Source organism: Carassius carassius, chromosome 48 (genome assembly GCF_963082965.1).
Source record: "Carassius carassius chromosome 48, fCarCar2.1, whole genome shotgun sequence".
Taxonomy (NCBI): domain Eukaryota; kingdom Metazoa; phylum Chordata; class Actinopteri; order Cypriniformes; family Cyprinidae; genus Carassius; species Carassius carassius.
This window is the reverse complement of record NC_081802.1, coordinates 1,177,414-1,200,036: the sequence shown is the minus strand read 5'-3', so window position 1 is coordinate 1,200,036 and position 22,623 is coordinate 1,177,414. Positions and strand designations below refer to the sequence as shown.

Sequence of the window (22,623 nt, the reverse complement as noted above, 5' to 3'; positions counted from 1 at the left end):
TCTCAGACTGATTTCAGAGCGTCTCTAATGGCTTTATGGATCAGGAACAGATCACCTGATTGAACTGTGTGTGGAAAAGTGGAAACACTGCTGTAATTATATCAAACATTTATTATAGAACAGAATAAAATAAATAGAATAGAACATCTATCTAGAGTGAATATGGGAGATGAACATCAAACATGTTGAGATTCAGACTAAAAACTAAAGATTCAAATGAAGATTCAGACTAATGAACAAAGTTCACATTTAAACATCTGAGGAATATAGAAATATTTAAAAAACCAGAAATCAAAAGTTCTGTTCATCTCTTCTGGATCTGATGTCATAAACCAGCACAACAACAGCAGCGGCAGCGGCCACGCCCACCAGAGCAGTGACGACCAATCGGATCACAGCTTCAGTAGAGTCTGAGGAATAAACACATTAAACATGAGTTCAGTTCAGTCAATGTTAAATATCAGTTACAGCTGTTTTATTTGTTATATTTTTCAATTTTGCATGTCTATATTTTTTTAAACGATCAAATCATTGTTACATTCCAGATTTATTTTTTACTTTCTTTGTAAGATTGTTTGTAAAATGCTGTACATTTGAGGTTGAATTTGTACGTTTGTTATTAGATCTCTCTAAATATCCTCTGAATATTATTAGTTTAGTTTCATTAAGGCCTTAATTTTACTGTTGGTATTTCTATAAACCAATAAAATAACCACAAAGACCATTAAGGGAAATAGAACTGGTATTAATTTAAACTCGCTAGACTCTCATGGCAAAGTTTAGCACTGATTCGTGAGAATCTGGCGTGCAGTTCTATTATCCAACAATACAAGGGGAAATTTCTACCCTCTCACCCTCAAACAACTTTATACCAACTCTAAATCAGTTCTCTTTTTTCGAAAACAGTCATAGGATGCCTTCTTTACACATTAATTAAACTCAGACATGTTCCCTCTTCTCTTCATCTCTCTCTTCTCTGGTTTTCAACCAATCCCATCCCATAACAACCGGTAAGTACTTTTAACTTAAAGGGAAACTCCTCCCCAAAATGGAAATGTTGTCATCAATCACTTACCCCCATGTAATTCCAAACCCATAAAAGCTTTGTTCATGTTTGGAACACAATTTAGGATATTTTGGATGAAAACCGGGAGGCTTGTTACTGTCCCATATACTGCCAAATAAAATACACTGTCAAGGCCCAGGATGAAAAGCATCGTCACAATAGTCCATCTTCCATCAGTGGTTCAACCATTACATTATAAATTGACGCAAATACTTTTTGTACGAGAATTTAAAAAAAAAATTACTTCATTCATCAATTCATGTCCTCTATCTCTCTCCACATCACTGTAGTGCCATTTTGGAGAATAGTAGCTGAACGCAGGCAGCGTACGCTCTTCAGAGAAAGCCACACCACAAGGATACACTGTTTTCATTCAAATCAGTTATTGCCAGGTATATTTACACATACAAGGAATTTGGTTTTGTGACAGAAGCTTCCGCAGTGCAACAGAAAGGCAGCGACAGAACAAAAACACAGATAATAAAAGAATTAAAAAAAATAGAACAAGTAAATAAGGAATAACAATAAACAAATTGACAATTGTATGTGCAGGTATATAATGTGCAAATTTGAAATGTAGACTGTGTTAGATAAAAACGTTTATGAGTGTATAAATAGTGTGGTGTTCCACAGTTATTGTCAATTGTTCATAAGATGGATTGCCTGAGGGAAGAAACTGTTCCTGTATCTGGTCGTTCTGGTGCTCAGAGCTCTGTAGCGTCGAGAGAGTGTGCTGGATGTGATGGGTCCAGAGTGATTTTGCCAGTCTTTTTGTTCACTCTGGATAAGTACAGTTCTTCTTCGGCCTGACGGAGCTGTCAGAGATTTGCATTGAACCATGGTTTGTCGTTGTTGTAAGTTAGAGTCCTAGTAGGAATGCACATATCTTCAGAGAAACTGATATAAGATGTTACAGTTTATGTGAGTTCGTCCAGATCGGTGGCAGCAGCTTCAAAAACAGTCCAGTCAGTGAGGTCAAAACAAGCTTCTAAATCCTGCTCTGCTTTACTAGTCCATCTTTTTACAGTCCTTAATACAGGTTTAGCTGATTTTAGTTTCTGCCTGTAGGTCAGTATAAGATGAACCAAACAGTGATCAGAGAGTCCCAAAGCTGTATGTGGAGCAGAGTGATATGCATCCTTTATTGTGGTGTAACAGTGATCCAATATATTACTGTCTCTGGTGGGACATGTAACATGCTGTCTGTATTTCGGCAGTTCACAGGAGAGATTCACTTTATTAAAGTCCCAAGAATGATTAAAACAGAGTCCGGGTGTTGTTGTAGGTCAGTCTCTGTGATCTGATGCACGAGTTTCTGTAAAGCCAGGCTCATGTGTGCTTGCGGAGGAATGTAAATGCTTACGAGAATGAACAAGTGAAACTCCCACGTCGAGTAGAGAGGCTTACAGTTAATGAACAGTGCTTCCTGATCGGGACAACACATCTTCTTTAACCCTGTTACATCTGTACACCACCTTTATATAATGTTAACGTTATAACGTTATGGTAGAACCACTGATGGCAGATGGACTAATCTGATGATGCTTTTCATACTTTTCTGGACCTTGACACTGTTATTTACTTGGCAGTCTATGGGACAGTCACAAGCCTCTCGATTTTCATCCAAAATATCTTAAATTGTGTTCCAAAGATGAACAAAGGCTTTACGGTTTGGAATGACATGGAGGTGAGTGATAAATGACAACATTGTCATTTTGGGCTGGAGTATCCCTTTAACAAATAATAATTTAAAAAAAATCCTTCTTCAATCAAAATGAACTTATACACAAATTTAGGGGGGGGAAAAACACATAAAACATAAATATAAAATATTAGAAAATAACATTAAAGAAAAATTAACCAATCAATTAAATTAAATTTCAACTGGGATTCATTTGTGTGCGAGAGAAAGAAAGAGAGAGAGAAAGAGAGTGTGAGAGTACATGCTTCAATTACAGCAGTGCATTAATATAAGTTATTCAAATTTTTTGGGATTTTTAAAAAGTTTAAAATCGAGTATTCCACAAAGCGATGTAATAAATGTTAATATCAGCTCTGCTGTACCTGAGCATGTGTGACAGAGCTGAGTGATGTCCAGATGTTGAGTCTGGTTGCTGATGGGATTGTTGAGCACACAGCTGTAGCTGTTTTTATCCTGATATTCCACCTCCAGAGGTAGAGAGAGACTGATGCTGAGATCAGACACACTGATGCTGGACAATAAACTGTTTCCTTTGTACCAGGAGAGAGTCACATGACTCACATTCACCACTGAACACAGCAGTGAACATGAAGATGATGATGATGATGATGAAGAAAAGATTCTGCTGAAGACAGGAACAGGCAGATGAGCTGAAAACATGAGAGAATAAGTCAGTGAATGTTTAATGAAGATTTTTTGTAATTATTATGCCCTTTCAATTTTCAGGAAAATTACCGGTAAATTGCCGTAAAGAGATCATGTGTGAACAGGATCTTTAAAAAAAATACCGGTAAATTCGTTCCAGCAATTTACCAAGATGAGAAGTTGTAACATTACCAGTAAATTGCCAGAATTCTGCAGTGTGTGAACGCAGAAGGAAAATTACCGGTATGAGCACGTACGAGTTCAGAACGAGGTGACGTAAGATGCTTTATCCGGGCCAATCATAACAATGTGACGCATTCACACACTGTTTACGAAAATAAAAGAAATGTCATCCAACTGGAGCGACAGTGAAATTAAAGCAATTCTCCTTATCCGGGCGAATTAAGAAATTTGTCGTCATCTGAGAGGAACTGTTAGTGTTGCAGTAACGTATGAGAAAATGACTAACTGTTAACTGTCTCCAAGAGCAAGGCTTTCACAGGACAAAGTCAAGTCATCAATAAACTGAAAACATTGCATCTTAAATCAGAAATGCAATGTAGGGATTGTATGTACATTATGAACAGCAGCAGCATAAGAACAGTGGTAATAAATACAGTTGGTTGAGTGTGCAAAAGTATTGTTAAACAATGTATTCTATGCAAAATAACAGTAGTGCAATGATATTTTTATAGAAATAGTTTACTGTGCTTTGTACAGTAACAACGTTAGACGGATACAATGTAATAGTTTGAACAATGTACAGTCTGTAAAGTACTGTGACCTGTGCAGTAAAAGAGCAGGTGCAGGTTAGATTGGTGGTGTGGAGTTCAGAAGTGTCACAGGCTCGGGGAAGAAGCTCTTCCTGAGTCTACTAGTGCGAAAGCATAGGCTCCTGTAACGCCTGCCGGATGGAAGGAGGGTGAAGAGTCCATGGTTAGGGTGAGAGGCATCCTTGATGATGTTTCTTGCCCTGCCCAGACTGCGCTTGTGATAAATGTTCTCAACGGAAGTTAACTGGGTGTCAGTGATCCGTTGAGCAGTTTTCACCACCCGCTGGAGTGCTTTGCGGTCAGATGCGGAACAATTGCTGTACCAAACTGAGATGCAGTTTGTGAGTATGCTCTCAATGGTACAGCGGTAGAATTCAGCAAGGATCCTGGGACTCAGGTGAACTTTCTTAAGGCTCCATAAGAAGTAAAGGCGCTGCTGTGCCTTTTTGACCAGGGTGGAGGTGTTTAGGGACCAGGTGAGGTCATCAGAGATGTGGATGCCAAGGAACTTGAAACTCGACACACGCTCCACTACAGCTCAGTTTATGTAGATGGGTGTGTGTGCATGACTCCTAGTCCACCTGAAGTCCACAATTATCTCCTTTGTCTTCTGGGTGTTTAGTTCCAGATTGTTGGTGGCACACCTCATCCCTGTAGGCTGACTCATCGTCATCCTTGATCAGACCTACCACGTGGTGTCATCTGCAAATGTGATTATGGTGTTGGAGCCATAAACAGGAACACAGTCATGGGTGAATAGGGAGTACAGGAGAGGGCTCAGTACACAGCCCTGTGGCACACCGGTGTTCAGGGTGATTATGGAGGAGGAGAGGTTATCTAACTTAACAGACTGAGGTCTGTTAGGCAGAAAATCTAGAATCCATTTGCAGAGGGATGTGCTGATTCCAAGCTGGCTGAGCACAGCTGGTTTGTCCTTTTGAACTAACTTTCGTTGGGGAAGTCGTGGCCAAGTGGTTAGAGAGTTTGACTCCTAACCCTAAGGTTGTGGGTACGAGTCTTGGGCCTGCAATACCATGACTGAGGTTCCCTTGAGCAAGGCACCAAACCCCAACTGCTCCCCAGAGTATAAATGGCTGCCCACTGCTCCGGGTGTGTGTTCACTGCTGTGTGTGTGTGCACATTGGATGGGTTACATGCAGAGCACCAATTCTGAGTATGGGTCACCATACTTGGCTGTACAGTATGTCACTTTGACATTTTTTTTCACTACAACATTAAAGACAGAAATTCTGAAATAAGAGTGCAAGGTTTATTTGTCAATCAGATGCATGTGAGATGAAAAGAGTCGGCTAACGATCTGTCAATAAATGTGTATGTGATATTAAATGACTAGGATTGTTTAGTTATTTGTGTATAATTGTTATGAAGACTAGCAGCACTAACTACACTGTAACTTTGACTTACCAGAGACAGTAACATTGAATTTGAATGTGGTCTTTCTCCTGCTGCTGATAATTATTTGATAAAGTCCAGAGTCTGTGGTTGTGGTGTTTGTGATGGTCAGAGATCCAGTCTGATTATTCACCTTCAGTCTGTCTCTGAATCTACCATTAGGACCATCATATGTGGAGAAGATGCCAGCCTCTTTATTGATTTGAGCGATACGAGTCTCTGGATGTCCAAATGTCCATGTTATCAGATCATATGTCTGTATTTCAGTAACACCAGATTCTAGAGAGACTGAATCTCCCTCCATCACCATCTTCACTGCATCTGAATCACCAAACACACCTGAAGAACAAACAGAAACAGTCAGATCAAGATTTTTAAATAACTTTATGATGGTTTACTGAAGTAGACCGTTTGAAAATTACATATTGAAATTAATATCCAAACAAAACGGATTATTAACTGCATCTTTGTGGTGATTGCCAATAAAATGTTTTATTTTAATTTTTTTACTGATGCAGGAGCTTTGAGCTCCACAACATCTAACACAAAAAAACACTTTAACTTCAGACGAGACTCACGTCACTACTGATATACTGAAAATGAAAGCTGTATGAGCTTCAGTAATTTTACATAAAGGATATTTAGAAAAAAAAGCAAACATACAAAAACACTTTTTAAACTCACCAGCAAGTCGCCACAAACACAAACAGAACCAAAATCTGTCTAACATCTTGAACGGTTTTCAGTCCACAAATATGAAGAGACAAACTCTTGAGCTACTGTGACGCTGATCTGTAGTAAAGTGATGTGAAACTCCACCATCGGCTAAATAACTTCCTATTTATTCAGTGTTGATGTGTGTGACTGTCCAGCTCTTTTGAGCTAGAGTAAGCCACAGCTTCCTTTAGATCAATGGTGTCATTTTTAACGGAAATAAACGTTAAAAGTGTCTTATGACGTGACATGACATTAAGCCAAGTATGGTGGCCCATACTCAGAATTCATGCTCTGCATTTAACCCATCCAAAGTGCACACACACAGAGCAGTGAAACCACACACCCGGAGCAGTGGGCAGCCATTTATGCTGCGGCAGCTTACTGACACATACACTGACCACAATCATCTAATAAACGACGCTAATGCCAAAGCTGTTTGACTTTGACTCACAAACCATCCTGGACACAATACATTCAGTGAATGACACTAACTCTTTACTGCAGGGAATGTTTATGAGAAGAGTAGTCTGTAAACATTTACAAATTACGTTTAACAACGTAAAGCTTTATATGTGGTTCTCTGCTGAACTCATTAAAATATACTTCACTTGTATTCCTCCAGGGGGCGCTCTACATCATAAACATAATAAAACACGGAGAGTGAGATAACTTTATTGTTAAACGTAAGCAAATACAGATGACAAATATACAGCAGTCAAGATCTGTGTGCCTTATCTTAAATATAGACAATAAAGACTTTCAAACTGGATAAAAAGATAAACAATGAACGCATGTTATATCAAATAATATAGCATGAGCAATATTTGGTAATTTTGAGCATTAATGAGAGAATATGTTATGGTTTGTTCTCAAATAATCTTTTATATAAATAAACATAATCACCAGCATATGAATATACACAGGAATTAGAAATAAATTAAGAACAATTAATTATAAAAAAAATATGAAAATGAAATAATGAAAAATATTGGTGTGTGAATATGAGCTTAATCTTTTTCATCTTTTCTGGATTTGATGATGTCATAAACCAGAATAACGACAGTAGCCACGCCCACCAGAGCAGAGAGGACCAATCGGATCACAGCTTCAGTAGAACCACAGCAGTGGACAGAGTCTGAGGAATAAAAACCACCAAACTGAGATCAGATCAGTCAATAAACATTAATATCAGCGCCGACATCAACTAATATCAGCTCTGCTGTACCTGAGCATGTGTGACAGAGCTGAGTGATGTCCAGATGTTGAGTCTGGTTGCTGATGGGATTGTTGAGCACACAGCTGTAGCTGTTTTTATCCTGATATTCCACCTCCAGAGGTAGAGAGAGACTGATGCTGAGATCAGACACACTGATGCTGGACAATAAACTGTTTCCTTTGTACCAGGAGAGAGTCACATGACTCACATTCACCACTGAACACAGCAGTGAACATGAAGATGATGATGATGATGATGAACAGTCTCTGCTGAAGACAGGAACAGGCAGACGAGCTGGAAACATGAGAGAATAAATGAACAGCAAGTAACTAGGAGGCTGTTTCATTTGAATGTTTTGAGTGAAATATTAGTATTCTTCTTCATTATTTTCTATTTACAGAAAATACTGTCTCCTTCCATTCATAGAGAAAACCCTCAAAATAGTTGTTTTATACCAGATATCATTGTTGTTTTTCACAGAAAAACAAACTGGATGCTAACCAATCAGGTTCCAGGAGTGGCCATTCAATGGAGACTGTGCTACTGTCAGTCACATAAGCCCTGCAGATTGCAAAAGCTGATTCCAAATCATCAGTTCTTATTCTGCTGGATCTATCTGCTACTTTTGACAGTCAATCATCAGATCCTCCTGTCTGCCCTCTCATCAATGGGCATCACAGGGATTCCACTTCGCTGGTTTGAATCCTATCTCACTGGTAGGTCTTCCAGGGTGGGTTGGGGAGGGGAGGTATCCAAAGCACATCAACTTGTCACTGGGGTTCCTCAAGGATCAGTTCTAGGACCCCTCCTCTTCTCCATATACACTACTTCACTGGGTCCCATCATGCAGGCACATGGATTCTCCTACCATTGCTATGCTGATGACACACAGTTCTATCTATCATTTCAACCAGATGATCCAACGGTAGCTGCACGGATCTCAGGTTGCCTGGTGGACATCTCGGCATGGATGAAAGAATATCACATACAGCTCAACCAGGCAAAGACTGAGCTTCTTGTCTTCCCTGCCACTCCAACTCTACAGCATGATTTCACCATCATGCTAGGATCTTCTCCAATTACCCCATCAACTTCTGTCAGAAATCTTGGTGTAACCTTTGATGACCAGCCGACCTTCAAAAACTTGCAGGTTTGCATTGCACAACATCAGAAAGATCAGGCCCTTTCTAACAGAGCATGTTGCACAACTTGTTGTCCAGTCCCTTGTCATTTCTAGGCTTGACTACTGCAGTGCTCTTTTGGCTGGACTTCCATCAAGCACAATCAAACCTCTACAAATGATTCAGAATGCAGCGACATGATTGGTCTTCAATGAACCCAGAAGAGCCCATGTTACACCTCTCTTTATCTCCTTGCACTGGCTACCATTTGTGGCTCGCATCAAGTTCAAGACATTGATGCTTGCATATAGAACAGCCTCAGGCTCAGCACCCACCTACTTCCACTCAGTATTTTGATCTACATCCCCTCCAGAAGTCTGAGATCTGCTATTGAGCGACGCCAGGTGGTACCATCACAGAGAGGCTCAAAATCCCTTTCCAGAACATTCTCGTTCACTGTTCCTGGCTGGTGGAATGATCTTCCCACCCTTATCCGGAATGCTGAATCAATGACAATTTTCAAGTGACAGCTCAAACTCATCTCTTTTGAAACTACTTGGCTTCATCGTAAAAAACCTCTCTCTTTATTTATTTCATCTTTTTCTAGCTTGTACCTACTTGAACAATGTCTAAACCTTGGTATTACAAGCACTTCCTGTGTCTGTTTGCCTCTCTGAAAATAATCACTTTATGTATCCCCCAGTTGAATAAAAGCATCTGCAAAATTACTAAATGTAAATGTAAATGTCCTCAAAATGTATAATAGATTCACACGTTCCAGGTTCATACTCTCAAACAGAAAAATGTTATCTAAAATGACTAATTGAATTGTTTTATAACAATTCATCATTTGTATAAAATTATTTGAAGACCACACTGTGATTGTGACTCACCGTAGACAATAACATTGAATTTGTGTGTGGTCAGTGTCATGCCATCGATTATTTGATAAAGTCCAGAGTCTGTGGTTGTGGTGTTTGTGATGGTCAGAGATCCAGTCTGATGATCCAGCTTCAGTCTGTCTCTGAATCTCCCATTAGGACCATCATATGTTGAGAAGATTCCAGTCTGTTTAATGATTTGAGCGATACGAGTCTCTGGACGTCCAAATGTCCAGATTATCAGATCATATGTCTGTATTTCAGTAACACCAGATTCTAAAAAGACTGAATCTCCCTCCATCACCATCTTCACTGCATCTGAATCAGCAAACACACCTGAAGAACAAACAGAAACAGGGTCTGTCAAAAAAGTAAATTATTTGAAATATACATTTTCAATTTATAATATCCAAACAAAACTTAGTCTTTGTGGTGATTTTGAACAAAACTAATTTACTGATGCACGAACTGAAGTCATCATCACACACAGAAAACACTTTTACTGCAGATGGAAAACACGTCCCAACTGGACCGTTCACACGGAAAGAGTTTTTCCATTACAATGCGCTACACAGATGTATATGATTGTCAACTTTTACTGTGTAAACTTTTACACGCAACGCCACTCATTAATGTCAGTTCCAAAACAGTGGACCAATCAGAAGACCCCGGAGGCAGGGAATGCGTTGCAAGCTTTTGTTTACTGTAGGAAGTTGGCATGGCAACTGTAACGGTAATGATACTTTCAAGCCCAGTGTATCGTCGATATCAATATCAATACTGATACAATACTTCTAAACTGAACTTTTAAATAATGAATTATATGAGAGTGCAGTCATGGCCACACGTCACATCCTTTTCTCTCCTTTCCTTTTTTAAATTATACAGTTACTAAGAGTAAAATGGGTAATGATAACCACTTAACTTTATATTTGAGATGCATTTTAACATACAATATGCTTTAATTGCAACTTATTGGGTTATATTTTTGTTACACATTTTACAGATGGTTAAAATATTTTACTGTAGAGAATACTATAGCAGAACTACGGTCACATTAATAAAACCAAGAGACTGATAATGAAAGGCTGTTGCATGCATAAAATGCAACCTTTTTATTCTGAAGGTATATGATTTAGACTAACATTACAGAATGTAATGCGAACGCTCTGTGATTGATTGGTTCTGTCTTGTAACATTTGCATGTGTTCAGATGAGCAGGAAACATAGGTTTTGCTAACACAGGTTATTCATTCAATTCAATGCATATTAAACACATTATACTATTTAACAAAAAATCTAAATCACTGGTAAAAAAAAACATACCTTAGTATTAATATTTTCGATACTCACATAAGTATCGATATCGAAACTTCAGGATCAATACACTCATCTCTACTATTGTTTCCATTTTTTTATCAAAGCATGTCTTGAGACCTTCATGTTCTGTGCTGCGCTTTTAAAAAATACATTACTGAGCACTACGTCCCCTGTTTTTACATAAGTGACATTTAGAAATAACAAACACAGAATTGAAAGAAAGCACTGTAGTCATAAAAACGTATTTCAAACTCACCAACCAGACACCACAAACACAAACAGAACCAAAATCTGTCAAACATCTTCCAACAGGTGTAGTCCACAAATGTGGAGAGACAAACAGTTTCAGTAATAAAATGACAGATGTGTTGATGTGAGGCTGCTCTGTAATAAAGTCATGTGAAACTCATCTGGACTAAAATAACTGCCTGAGTCGATGAGCGTGACTGTTTACCTATTTTTTGCTCATATGACAACATGCTAACTTGACCTGCTTTGTGTCCCAGTAGGCTTACGCTTCAACTTCCTGCAGATCTGTTCAGTGGCATCATAGATATAAAGTGACCCATAACATGATTACTGACTAGAGAAGTTAAAAGTGTCTGAAAGCAACCGTTTGATCATGAGATCCTGAAAGTGTTTGGCTCTGGTACTGTTACTGTCTTCAGCTTGCTTTTTCTTATCAAATGTCTCAATTTTTTCTCCTCTCAGACTGATTTCAGTTTCTCTCATGTCTTTGAGTTGCATGAACAGGTCATTAATATTCATACAAACATAATCAATGGATACAAACATACCAGGGGCCTGTTTCACTAAGAAGGTTCAACCTACTCTGAGTTTAAACTTGAACTTTGAGTTGACTTACCCTGAGATGGGAAACTCTGAGTTTTCGGTTACAGAACAGCTGAAATGAGTTGGTTCAATCAACTCGAAGTTGACTGACTCTGAGTTAAGCGCGTGCACCACAACTATAAAAAGCCATTATCAATGGAGCGCCGATATTACGATTCACCATGGCAACAGCTCCCGCCAAAAAGCCGTCTGCATACTTCAGACTCGATACAAATGTAATTCTTCTCAATGTTATAATATCACAGGTGAAAACTGGCAGAACTTTAGATTAATGAACTAATAGCTAATCATTTTATGGAATGTCATGGGCGAAAAATATATATAAACTAATCATATTAATAATATTTTAAGTGCATTTTTTTTATTTTACAAATGATGTGCCAATAGAGTAAGAAAAATACGGCAGTGGCTATTTTTACACTTAGTGGAATTAACACACTTTCTTAACGATATATCCTATTTACAGTAGGCTAAGTGCAAGTAGCTCTAGATGCTATTTACAGAAAAAATATACATTGAAAATCATGAAATATTCTATTTAGCATGTAAAAGTAGCAGTTCTTTTCAACAGGCTAAGTGTAAATAATAATTAGATGCTAGTTATACTTTATACTGCCAGATACATTTGCACCACAGTATTGTTATAAATTAACAGGATGCAATAATAACATTGTAAATGATTATATTTATTACAATTATAAATAGATGCATCATTATTAAACACTCGTTAGGCACTTTCCTTCCACTTTTAGAACATTTTGTTCATTTTTATTGAAAACAAATTCTAATATGATATGTGATGGGAAAAGTGAGAAGAAAGAGCTCTGCAAAACCGGACTCTAACCCAATCAATCGCGTTACAAGCTAGTTTTCCGTGCCCAAAACATTACTGCCTACACCACTGAAGCCGTTATACACATGTGTCGTATTTAACCTTATGTGTCGATGGAGGGCGGAGCTACAGTAGATTTGAACTTAGTAATAGACACTCAGAATAATCTTGTTTTCCATTTGAATTAAGATTATTTTTACTACCACACTGGCATATAATTTTACTTAAGTAAAATGCACTTAATTTAGATCCCCCAAGGAAACAAGACTAAGTATCTTATATCGTTTTCTTATATAAAAAAAATCAATCTTTATTTTATTTTTTAAATATATTTGTACTTGGGGAAAGAAAAGAAGAAAATAAAACACTTAGTAAGAAGAGCATTTTTCCAGCGTGCATCAATGAAGTGTTTAAAAAGGGGGAGGGGACCGAAAGAAACTCTGGGTTTGTCGAAGAAAACCTGCTCCTGACCAGGTTAGGTTCATAGAGTAAGTTACCATGGTAACTGACTCTGAGTATAAGTTAGCTGTCTTTCAGAAACGGCTTGACTTACCCTGCTTTCTCAGGTTTGACTAACCTCCCATTCTGAAACAGAAAACCTAGAGTTTCCCTCGTTTCAGGGTTAACATACTCAGAGTTTTCACTTAACCTCCTTTGTGAAACAGGCCCCTGATGTCATAAACCATATCAACAGCAGCAGCAGCAGCAGCCACGCCCACCAGAGCAGTGACGACCAATCAGATCACAGCTTCAGTAGAGTCACAACAGTAGACAGAGTCTGAGGAATAAAAACATTAAACATGAGCTCAGTTCAGAGCTCAGTCAATAATGTTAAATATCAGTTACATCTGCTTTATTTGTTATAGGTTTAAAGTAGCTGAATTAAGTAAACTGTATAACATTTCAATTTCAACTATGGCAAAAAGCTCATTATTACATTCCAGATTAATTTTTAACTTTTTTATTAGGTTGTAATTTTGATCATTCTTGTTTTCTGCGTGTCAAGCTCTTTTTAAATGTAAAAAGTTTGAAAAAGAGGAAACTTCTACCAAGATATCACACGTATGTCTGCAAGATGTCTGTGAAAGATTGCTTAATCTAGAAAGCATCTGCTGTGTAGAAACATCTGATCGACATTATATACTGCATTTCTATGCACAACATCGAATATTAGGAAACACCAGAATGAAGCGATTGCCCAATCAGAATTGAGTATTCCACAAAGTGCCATTATAAACACTAATATCATAAAAGTTATAAGGAAAACAAGATTTTAAATATTTTTCAGAGGGGTATTCAAGGCTTAGTCTACAGTATCTAATCATGCATTTCATTCAGGAACTCACTTGCCCTGAAAACACTGCAGTATAAGTTAATTTAATCAGATATCACATATAATTTGTGTAAAACATAAAATGTTGCACATTCTAATGGCACAAAAATGAGTGTGTATTTTTTAAAACACCTGAATCTGCCTTTTCTCACTTAGTTAGAAAATCACCTAAATTTTAGAACAATGTTCTGGAAAAGATTTACTTGCATCATCTGTGTTGTAAGTGTGTGTGTCGTTGGTCAATTAAACATTTCTGCACACACTTTTGGTCTTAAAGCCACTTGAAAACTTGGACCAAATACAGCAAATATGTCATGCAAGTAGACAAGAAGTCAAGAACAAGAGCAAGTACTAAGAACAAATTCATGTGTTATTAATATCTTCACTAATATAAATTTGTTACTGCTATCAGAAAAAACTTACATTGACGAAATAACCCAGTGTCTGTTTTTTTTACCACATGCGTCACATGCTCACGCTATTTGCACACCACTCACCACAGCTCTATGAAACCTATGAAACCTATGAAACACTTCAACTCACACTGATGGTGATGCAATATTGAAAGCATTTTGTTTCTGCAATGAGCACTTTTGAAATTTGTATGGCTTCTGAATAAATACCTTTCAATATATTTTTAAACAAAGCACATTGCATACAGGCTTTTTCAGATTTTTTCTTTTTTAAATGAAATGACACTGTAACTGTGACTCACCTGAGACAGGCACAATAAACCAGACATACCAATATATGTGTAAGAACAGGAAACACTGCTGTAATCATATAACATTTTTATTATAGAACAGAATAAAATAGAACAGAATAGACCATTTTCTATATAGAGTGAATATGGGAAGTTAACATCAAACATGTTGAGATTCAGACTAAAAAACTAAAGATTCAAATTCAGATTTAAACTAACAAAGTTCAGATTAAGTATTTGAGGAATATAGACTATAGATAAGACTTCAACAATCAAATAGGCCTATCCTGCTCATTTCTCCTGGATCTGATGTCATAAACCAGAACTACAACAGCAGCGGCAGCGGCCACGCCCACCAGAGCAGTGACGACCAATCGGATCACAGCTTCAGTAGAGTCTGAGGAATAAACACATTAAACATGAGCTCAGTTCAGTCAATAATGTTAAATATCAGTTACAGCTGTTTTATTTGTCACAGGTTAAAAGTAGCTGAATTAAGTAAACTGTATAACATTTCAGTTTATAATTTCAATGCCAGTCATGGCAATTTATTCTTAAAAACTATTAAATCATCATTAAATACCAGATTTATTTTTAACTTTCTGTATCAGATTGTTTGTAGAATGCTGTAAACTTGACCAGTCTTGGTTCCATTTGAGATTAATAGTTTTTAATAGTTTTTAAAAAGAGGAATTTATAAAGCCCTTCAGCCGATTGGAACCTGAATGTGGAGCATTTATTATTTTGCGATAATTACCAATCATAAACATCTCAAAGACATTTTTTTAATTTCTATTTGACATCTGACAGGAAATGTCATATAGATGCGTATTGCAGATGAACAAACACTCCCCTGATAGCACACGTACATCACGGAGACGTCTATTTGACATCTGCATTACATCTACAAGACATATTTAGAAAATATGACATAGAGTGTTTGCTCATCTGCAATACGTCTATAGGATGTTTCCTATCAGATGCCAAATAAGCGGTTATTAGATCAATACGCCCATCCCCACTTCTGAAGTATGATCCTGTACTTGTACAGAGCATGTTTATGCACACTATACTTATAGATCTGCAGAATGATAACATCAAAAGCGATCTACAACCGTACCTGTTGCAACCTACCACCTCGGATGAGCTGCTGCTAGAGAGACTCAATATAGCATGTAGGCATGAGAAAGAGAGACAAGATAAGGTGGCGGCAGACACCACAGAGGCCAGTAGGTATGCACATTGTACAGTCCAGTGATAGCAACGAAGATAAAAAAAAACCATCCCAGCAGCAGACTGTTACCCTGCTTCCAGACATGTTGTCACAGTTAAAGGTACTTAAAGCAGAAATGGTATTGTTAATAGACCTCAAAACTGAACTACCGTGGTGGTGCATGTCCTAGGTGAGTTGTGGCACAGGCCCAATTTCAACAGAGATTTGCACCACAGAGATACCCCATGTCCCGTCCTAGGCCTAGGTGTTTTGGGTGCCAGCAGCGAGGGGAAGAATACTGCCAGCATTGTTACAGGTGTGGAAGTAATGATCATTTTCGTGCTGGTTGAGGGAGATACCAGGGACAACCTGACATGGTGAGAGATGCCCCTTTAAATGGAGAGCGGCTGCCCCCAAGGGGCAGGGAATAGCTGAACTGGCCAGAATGTCACTTAAAATTGTCAGCTATGGAAAAAAGAAACTGGCCAGGAAAAAGAAGAAACCAAAGCTTATGCACACAACCGAGAATCCAACAAACACACTCATGCAAAACTATCACTGACCAAAGGAAAAATGTGAAGACAGAGAAGCAGTCTAAGGTGCCTGAATTGGTTGGGAAGAAGTGTCTTGTCAACTGCTATATACAGGGACCGAGAACTCAGGTGCTTTGGGACACAGATTCACAGGTGTCTGCTGTTGATGAGACGTGGAAAGCTGAAAACTTATGGACCTTCAGTTGAGAGACATAGCAGATATAGTCAACCCAGATAACCCCTTGCAAATTGAATCAGCTAATGGCACAGAGATGCAATATGTGGACTGGGTAGAAGTGACCATTAGACTGGTTGGCAGCACTGCAGAATTTCATGTTCCTATGCTTGTCATGAAAGGCAACTGACAGCCTCACCCAATAATAGGCTTCAATGTGATTGAGAATGTGGTGACCAACAGTCAAACAAAGGAAGGAAATGTTGAAGATGAAAAACTAATTAAAACTGTGACCAAGGTTTTCCCTAACTTGCCGGAAAGAAAAAGTCCAGAGCATTCATTAAGGCTGTGAGTGCTAAGCAGACCAGTGAATATTTAATGATAACATCTTGTCGGGTAGTTAATGTACCAAGCCATAGTATTATGCAAGTGCAGAGTGCATACTAAGCCACTGAAAGAGGACACATTGTTTGTTTTTGAGCCTGATGACAATGGCCAGTGGTCAGATGGGCTTGAGTTTTGTGATACCCTAGTTCGGATAAAAAGGAGCACCTCCACACATCACCCCCATCATGCAAAATTCAACTGCCCATGATATTATGTTGACAGGTAAAATCGCTGTCGACGCTGTGAAGCCAGTTGCGTCTGTGTGTCCACCTAGTACATCCTTAAACACACACTCATCTGTTCAAGTAAGCAGTATCTAGGTTGGACATGCTAAAAACCAGGAATTGAGTTTGTGAGATGATGTAGGAAGAGTCAGGCTATTTTTCCTGAAGTGACAGTGATATAGGCTGTATTGAAAAGTTACAGCTCCAAATTTCTTTGAAAGACCCAGAACCAGTGGCATGCACCTACATGTCAGTCCCCAAGCCCCTATATGAGGAAATGAAAGACTACTTACTTGATTTGATTGCAAAAGGGTGGATAGAGAAATCCCATTCTGCATATGCTTCCCCAGTAGTGTGTGTCAGAAAGAAATGTGGTTCTCTCGGCGTATGTATTGATTATAGGGAGTTAAATCGCAAGACACACCCTGACAGGCAGCCAATCCCTAGAGTCCAGGATGGGATTGATGGCCTTTCAGGTAACACTATGTTCTCATTATTAGACCAAGGAAAAGCCTACCACCAGGGATTCATGGCAAAGGACAGCAAGCACTTGACAGCCTTTGTGACTCCCTGGGGATTGTATGAGTGGGCTTGAATACCCTTTGGGCTTACGAATGCGCCGGCCGCTTTTCAGCGCTGTATGGAGGAGTTTAATAAAACATTTGAGAGTCATGTCGAAGCAGTCAGAAAAGTGCTACAAAGGTTGAGGCAGTATGGAATCAAATTGAAATCCAGTAAATGTGTGTTTTTCAGACCTGAGATTCATTACCTTGGAAGGATAGTGTTTGCTAAAGGAAACAAAATGGACCCGGCCAGCACTGTTGCTTTCAGGGTTCTGAAAGAGAAAAGACCAAGTACAGTTGGTGAACTGAGACAAGTGATGGGGCATTTAACTTATTATCTCCACTACGTGAGAGATTGTTCCCGCATTGCTGATCTGCTGTATGACTTAGCTAAAGGGCCTGCTGTGGCAACGGGGGAGAAATATTTCCAAAAGCTGCACTCAAAAGAGAGGGCATCAAATAGAAAGAGAAATGTAAGCAAAGTGCCATCACATACACAAAATGAATGGACCCATCAAAAGATTCTTGAGAAACTGGTAAATTGGCTGGTTCAACCCCCTGTTCTTGCATTCCCAGACTTTTCTAAGCCCTTTTTTTACACACAGATTCTTCCAACAAGGGACTTGGAGCTGTATTATATCAGCAACAAGATGAGAAGCGCCGTGTAATTGCATATTGATCACAGGCATTGTCAAAATCTGAGAAAACGATTACCTCCACTCAGGTAAATTGGAGTTTCTTGTTCTTAAATGGGTGATTATTGAGAGGTTCCGTGACTATCTTTATTATGCACCCTTCTTCACAGTCTACAGGGACAATAATCTATTAACCTATGTCCTGTCTATCAAGTACTGCCCAGGAAAGGAAAACACAGATGCTGATTTCTTATCCAGAAGGCCGTTAGATGCAGAGGCACTGCTGGATGACTTCACAGAGGAAATCTCCTATGATGCAGTAGGAGCTGCTGTGCAGTCTGTACGACTACAGTCAGAGATGGCCATATCTGCTGAGGATTCATTTGAGTCTCAGAGCACTGTTGTTGCCTCAATAGCTCCATCACAGATAAGACAAGATCAAGAAGACGACCCACACATTGGGCCTGTTTTGCAATGTAAGTGTTCAGGAGAAAAGTTGTCACGTTGTAAGCTGAAAGGCTTCAGTCCACAGAGTCGCTGTCTAGCCAGGGAACTGAACAAGCTGGAAGTGGATGAAGGTAGAGTCTTATGGAGAAAAATGGCATACAGAAAACTGGTAATGGTAATGGTAAGCTGGTAATTCCTGACAAACACAGTGTTGAGAGAGTTGCATGACCAAATGGAGCATCAGGGTATATCAGGGATGATATATTTTATTAGGAATCGCTTCTTTTGGCCATATATGCAGCGTGAAACGGAACAGAATGTGACGAGTTGCATGTGTTTAAAACAAAAGAAACCCAACCTTGAAACTAGAACACCTCTCATAAGCACCACCTCAACCCACCCATTCGAACTTGTGTCTGTTGACTTTCTCCACCTTGACCAATGTAAAGGTGGCTAAGAGTATATTTTAGTGATTGTGGATCACTTTATGCGCTTTGCGCAGTCATACCTCACCACATCAGAGTCAGGCAAAGTGGTAACAGACACAATATTTAATGATCATGCACTCAACTTTGGCTTTTTGATGCGCATTTACTAGGATCAAGGAGGTGAGTTTGAAAATCAATTATTTTCACAACTCATCAAGTACTGCAGTGTGGCTGGTTCAATAACAGCCCTTTACAAACCACAGGGGAATGGCCAGGTAGAACGTTTTAATCAAACCCTGCTTCAGATACTTAAGACCCTAACAGACCATAAGAACAATTGGAAGAACTCTCTGAAAAAGCTTATATTTGCATACAACTACACACGCACCAAAGTGACAGGGTTTTCTCCATTCTACCTCTCCTATGCCTACTCTCCAAGATTACCTGTCGACATTTTGTTCAATCCTCTGGTTAATGCAGATGAAGGCAGTCACCAGACTTATGTTGAACAGTGGAGAGGTGGAATGCAAGAAGCATACACTAATGAAAGGGAAAATGCTCACAAAGCCGCTCAGAGAAACCAAAAAAAACCTATGATGGCAAAGTAAGGAGCACAATACTGAATCCTGGAAACCACGTGTAAGCTATCTGGTTTATTGTGTGTCCCAGAATGGATATAGTGTCTACTGATGCTCATCTCTTAATTAATTTGGTCAGTAAGTACATTATGGGAAATTTTGTGTATAAAAAGTATGCAGTGATGTTATATGCAAGTGTCAGGGATGACAGTGAATATTAGGAAATACTTGAATGAAGTGATTGACCAATCAGAATTGAGTATTCCACAAAGCGGCATAATAAACGCTTATATCAATATAATACATTTTAATTCAATTTAATATCAGCTCTGCTGTACCTGAACATGTGTGACAGAGCTGAGTGATGTCCAGATGTTGAGTCTGGTTGCTGATGGGATTGTTGAGCACACAGCTGTAGCTGTTTTTATCCTGATATTCCACCTCCAGAGGTAGAGAGAGACTGATGCTGAGATCAGACACACTGATGCTGGACAATAAACTGTTTCCTTTGTACCAGGAGAGAGTCACATGACTCACATTCACCACTGAACACACCAATGAACAATTCTGCTGTGAGGATGAGGAGGATGATGAAGAGAATATTCTGCTTAAGACAGGAACAGGCAGACGAGCTGGAAACATGAGAGAATAAGTCAGTGAGTCTTTAATGTAGATTCTGTTAGTCTTAATTATTTTATCAAACCCCCAAAATTGTAATTCTGCTTCTGAGATGGGCCACAACATTGACCTGCCCAAATACGTTCATTCATTCATTGAGGACATGCATTTATTGCATTGAATAATAAAGTTTGTCCTTTTTAAATGAATGTACAAAGCCAAATCTTTGCTAAATTAACTACAGCATTAAGGACAGAAACTCTGAAATAAGAGTGCACGGTTTATCTGTCGATCAGATGCACATGAAACGAAAAGAGGCGCTGTACATTGTGCTATAAAATATTCAGTTTAATAAATTGAGTTGATGGAGTGAAGGCACCATCAGTCAGAACAAGATAATAAACATAAAATGTTTTCCACTTTTCAGGGAAGAAAAGTTAGATACGCATTAGTTGGGATGAAATTCCAGGGTAGTCCAAAAGGCAATCAATCAATTAATGTGTATGTGATATTAAATGACTAGGCTGCTTAATTAGTTGTGTATAATTATTATGAAGCACAAATGACTCACCAGAGACGGTAACATTGAATCTGTATGTGGTGTTTCTGCTCCTGGTGATCATAATTTCATAAAGTCCAGAGTCTGTGGTTCTGGTGTTTGTGATGGTCAGAGATCCAGTCTGATTATTCACCTTCAGTCTGTTTCTGAATCTACCATCAGGATCATGTGTGATTAAGTCTCCAGTTTCTGTTTGGAATTGAGCTAGAAAAACCTTTGAAGGTCCAAATGTCCATGTTATCCGATCATCTTTCTGTATTTCAGTAACACCAGGTTCTAAAGAGACTGAATCTCCCTCCATCACTGACACAGACTTCACTTCATCAACACCAAACACACCTGAAGAACAAACAGAAACAATCAAGGCTTTTGAATACGTTTACTAAAGTAAATTATTTGAAAGTAAAATTTTGAAATGACTAATATCCAAACAAAACTGCATCTTTGTGGTGAATTTGAATAAAAGGTTTTATTTATTTTCAACTGATGCAGGAGCTTTGAGCTTTGTGCTCCACAACATTTCACACAGAAAACACTTTATCTTCAGATGAGAATCATGTCGGTGTTTTTACATGAAGGAAATTAACACATTTCAAACTCACCAACTAGACGCCACAAACACAAACAGAACCAAAATCTGTGAAACATCTTCAACCCTTTCAGTCCTCAGATATAAAGAGACAAACTCTTCAGAACTGTTTCCGTAATGAAATGACAGATGATGTGAAGCGGCTCTGTAGTAAAGTGAAGTGGAAATTAGTGTACAATAATGTAATGTCTAAACGTCCGGCTCTTTTTTTTGCTTATTTCACGTTAGCTCGACCACTTTGAGCTCGAGTAGACCACATCTTCCTCTTCTGTTCACTGGCATCATTTTCAACAGACATAAACTGACTCATACATGATTACTGATTAGAGAAGACAAAAGTGTCTTAAAGCAGCCATTTGATCATGAGATCCTGAGAGCGTTTGGCTCGCTTGTTCAGTTCTCAAATGTTTCTCCACTCAGCATGATTTCAGAGTTTCTTCAATGCCTTTATGTTGCAGGAACAGATCATCCACTAAAACTGTGTGTAGAAAGGTGTTTGCTTACATTTGTAATTTTATTAATTTTCATACAAACACAATCAGTGAATTCTAACAGGAAACACTGCTCCAATCATGTGTTGATTATAGAACTGAATAAAATAGAATAGAATAAAATAAAATAAAACATCTTCTAAACTGGATATGAAACATTTAAATTTATGCATTCAGCAGACGCTTTTATCCAAAGCGACTTGCAGTGCATTCAGGCTATACATTTTTTGTAACCTCAACATTAATCATCTTAATGTTGAGATTCAAACCAAGATTCGAACTAACAAAGTTCAGTATTTGAAGATGAGGAATATAGAATATTTTAAAAACCAGTAATCAAACATCCTGTTCATCTCTTCTGGATCTGATGTCATAAACCAGCACAACAACAGCAGCGGCAGCGGCCACGCCCACCAGAGCAGTGACGACCAATCGGATCACAGCATCAGTAGAGTCACAACTGTGGACAGAGTCTGAGGAATAAACACATTAAACGAGTTCAGTTCAATTGTCAATAATGTTAAATATCAGTAAAATTGGTTTTGTTTGTCATAGGATTAAAGTAGCTCAAATTAAGTTAAAGGGCGGAAAAAGAGTGCATGAATCAAT

The 22,623-nt window shown here is 38.5% G+C and overlaps 2 protein-coding genes across 3 annotated transcripts; both read right to left on the bottom strand.

The window, feature by feature from the left end:
• Positions 1 to 291: 291 nt before the first annotated feature.
• LOC132131335 (natural killer cell receptor 2B4-like) lies at positions 292 to 6,558 on the bottom strand. The gene is made up of 4 exons (XM_059543356.1): positions 6,284 to 6,558; positions 5,612 to 5,938; positions 3,131 to 3,418; positions 292 to 410 (listed from the first exon to the last, which is right to left on the bottom strand). Exons 1-4 carry the CDS (start codon positions 6,327 to 6,329, stop codon positions 292 to 294), a joined length of 780 nt encoding a protein of 259 aa, XP_059399339.1. The 5' UTR covers positions 6,330 to 6,558.
• Positions 6,559 to 7,164: 606 nt separating this feature from the next.
• On the bottom strand, positions 7,165 to 21,719 carry LOC132131925 (SLAM family member 5-like). 2 transcript variants are annotated; one of them, XM_059544099.1, is made up of 4 exons: positions 21,537 to 21,719; positions 20,947 to 21,273; positions 20,096 to 20,389; positions 7,165 to 7,451 (listed from the first exon to the last, which is right to left on the bottom strand). In XM_059544099.1, exons 1-4 carry the CDS (start codon positions 21,580 to 21,582, stop codon positions 7,324 to 7,326), a joined length of 795 nt encoding a protein of 264 aa, XP_059400082.1. In that variant the 5' UTR covers positions 21,583 to 21,719; the 3' UTR covers positions 7,165 to 7,323. The 2 variants fall into 2 exon arrangements, with proteins under 2 accessions (XP_059400082.1, XP_059400083.1); XM_059544100.1 differs by lacking the exon at positions 7,165 to 7,451 and adding an exon at positions 14,646 to 14,971 and having other exon boundaries at positions 21,537 to 21,717.
• Between the last annotated feature and the right edge of the window lie 904 nt (positions 21,720 to 22,623).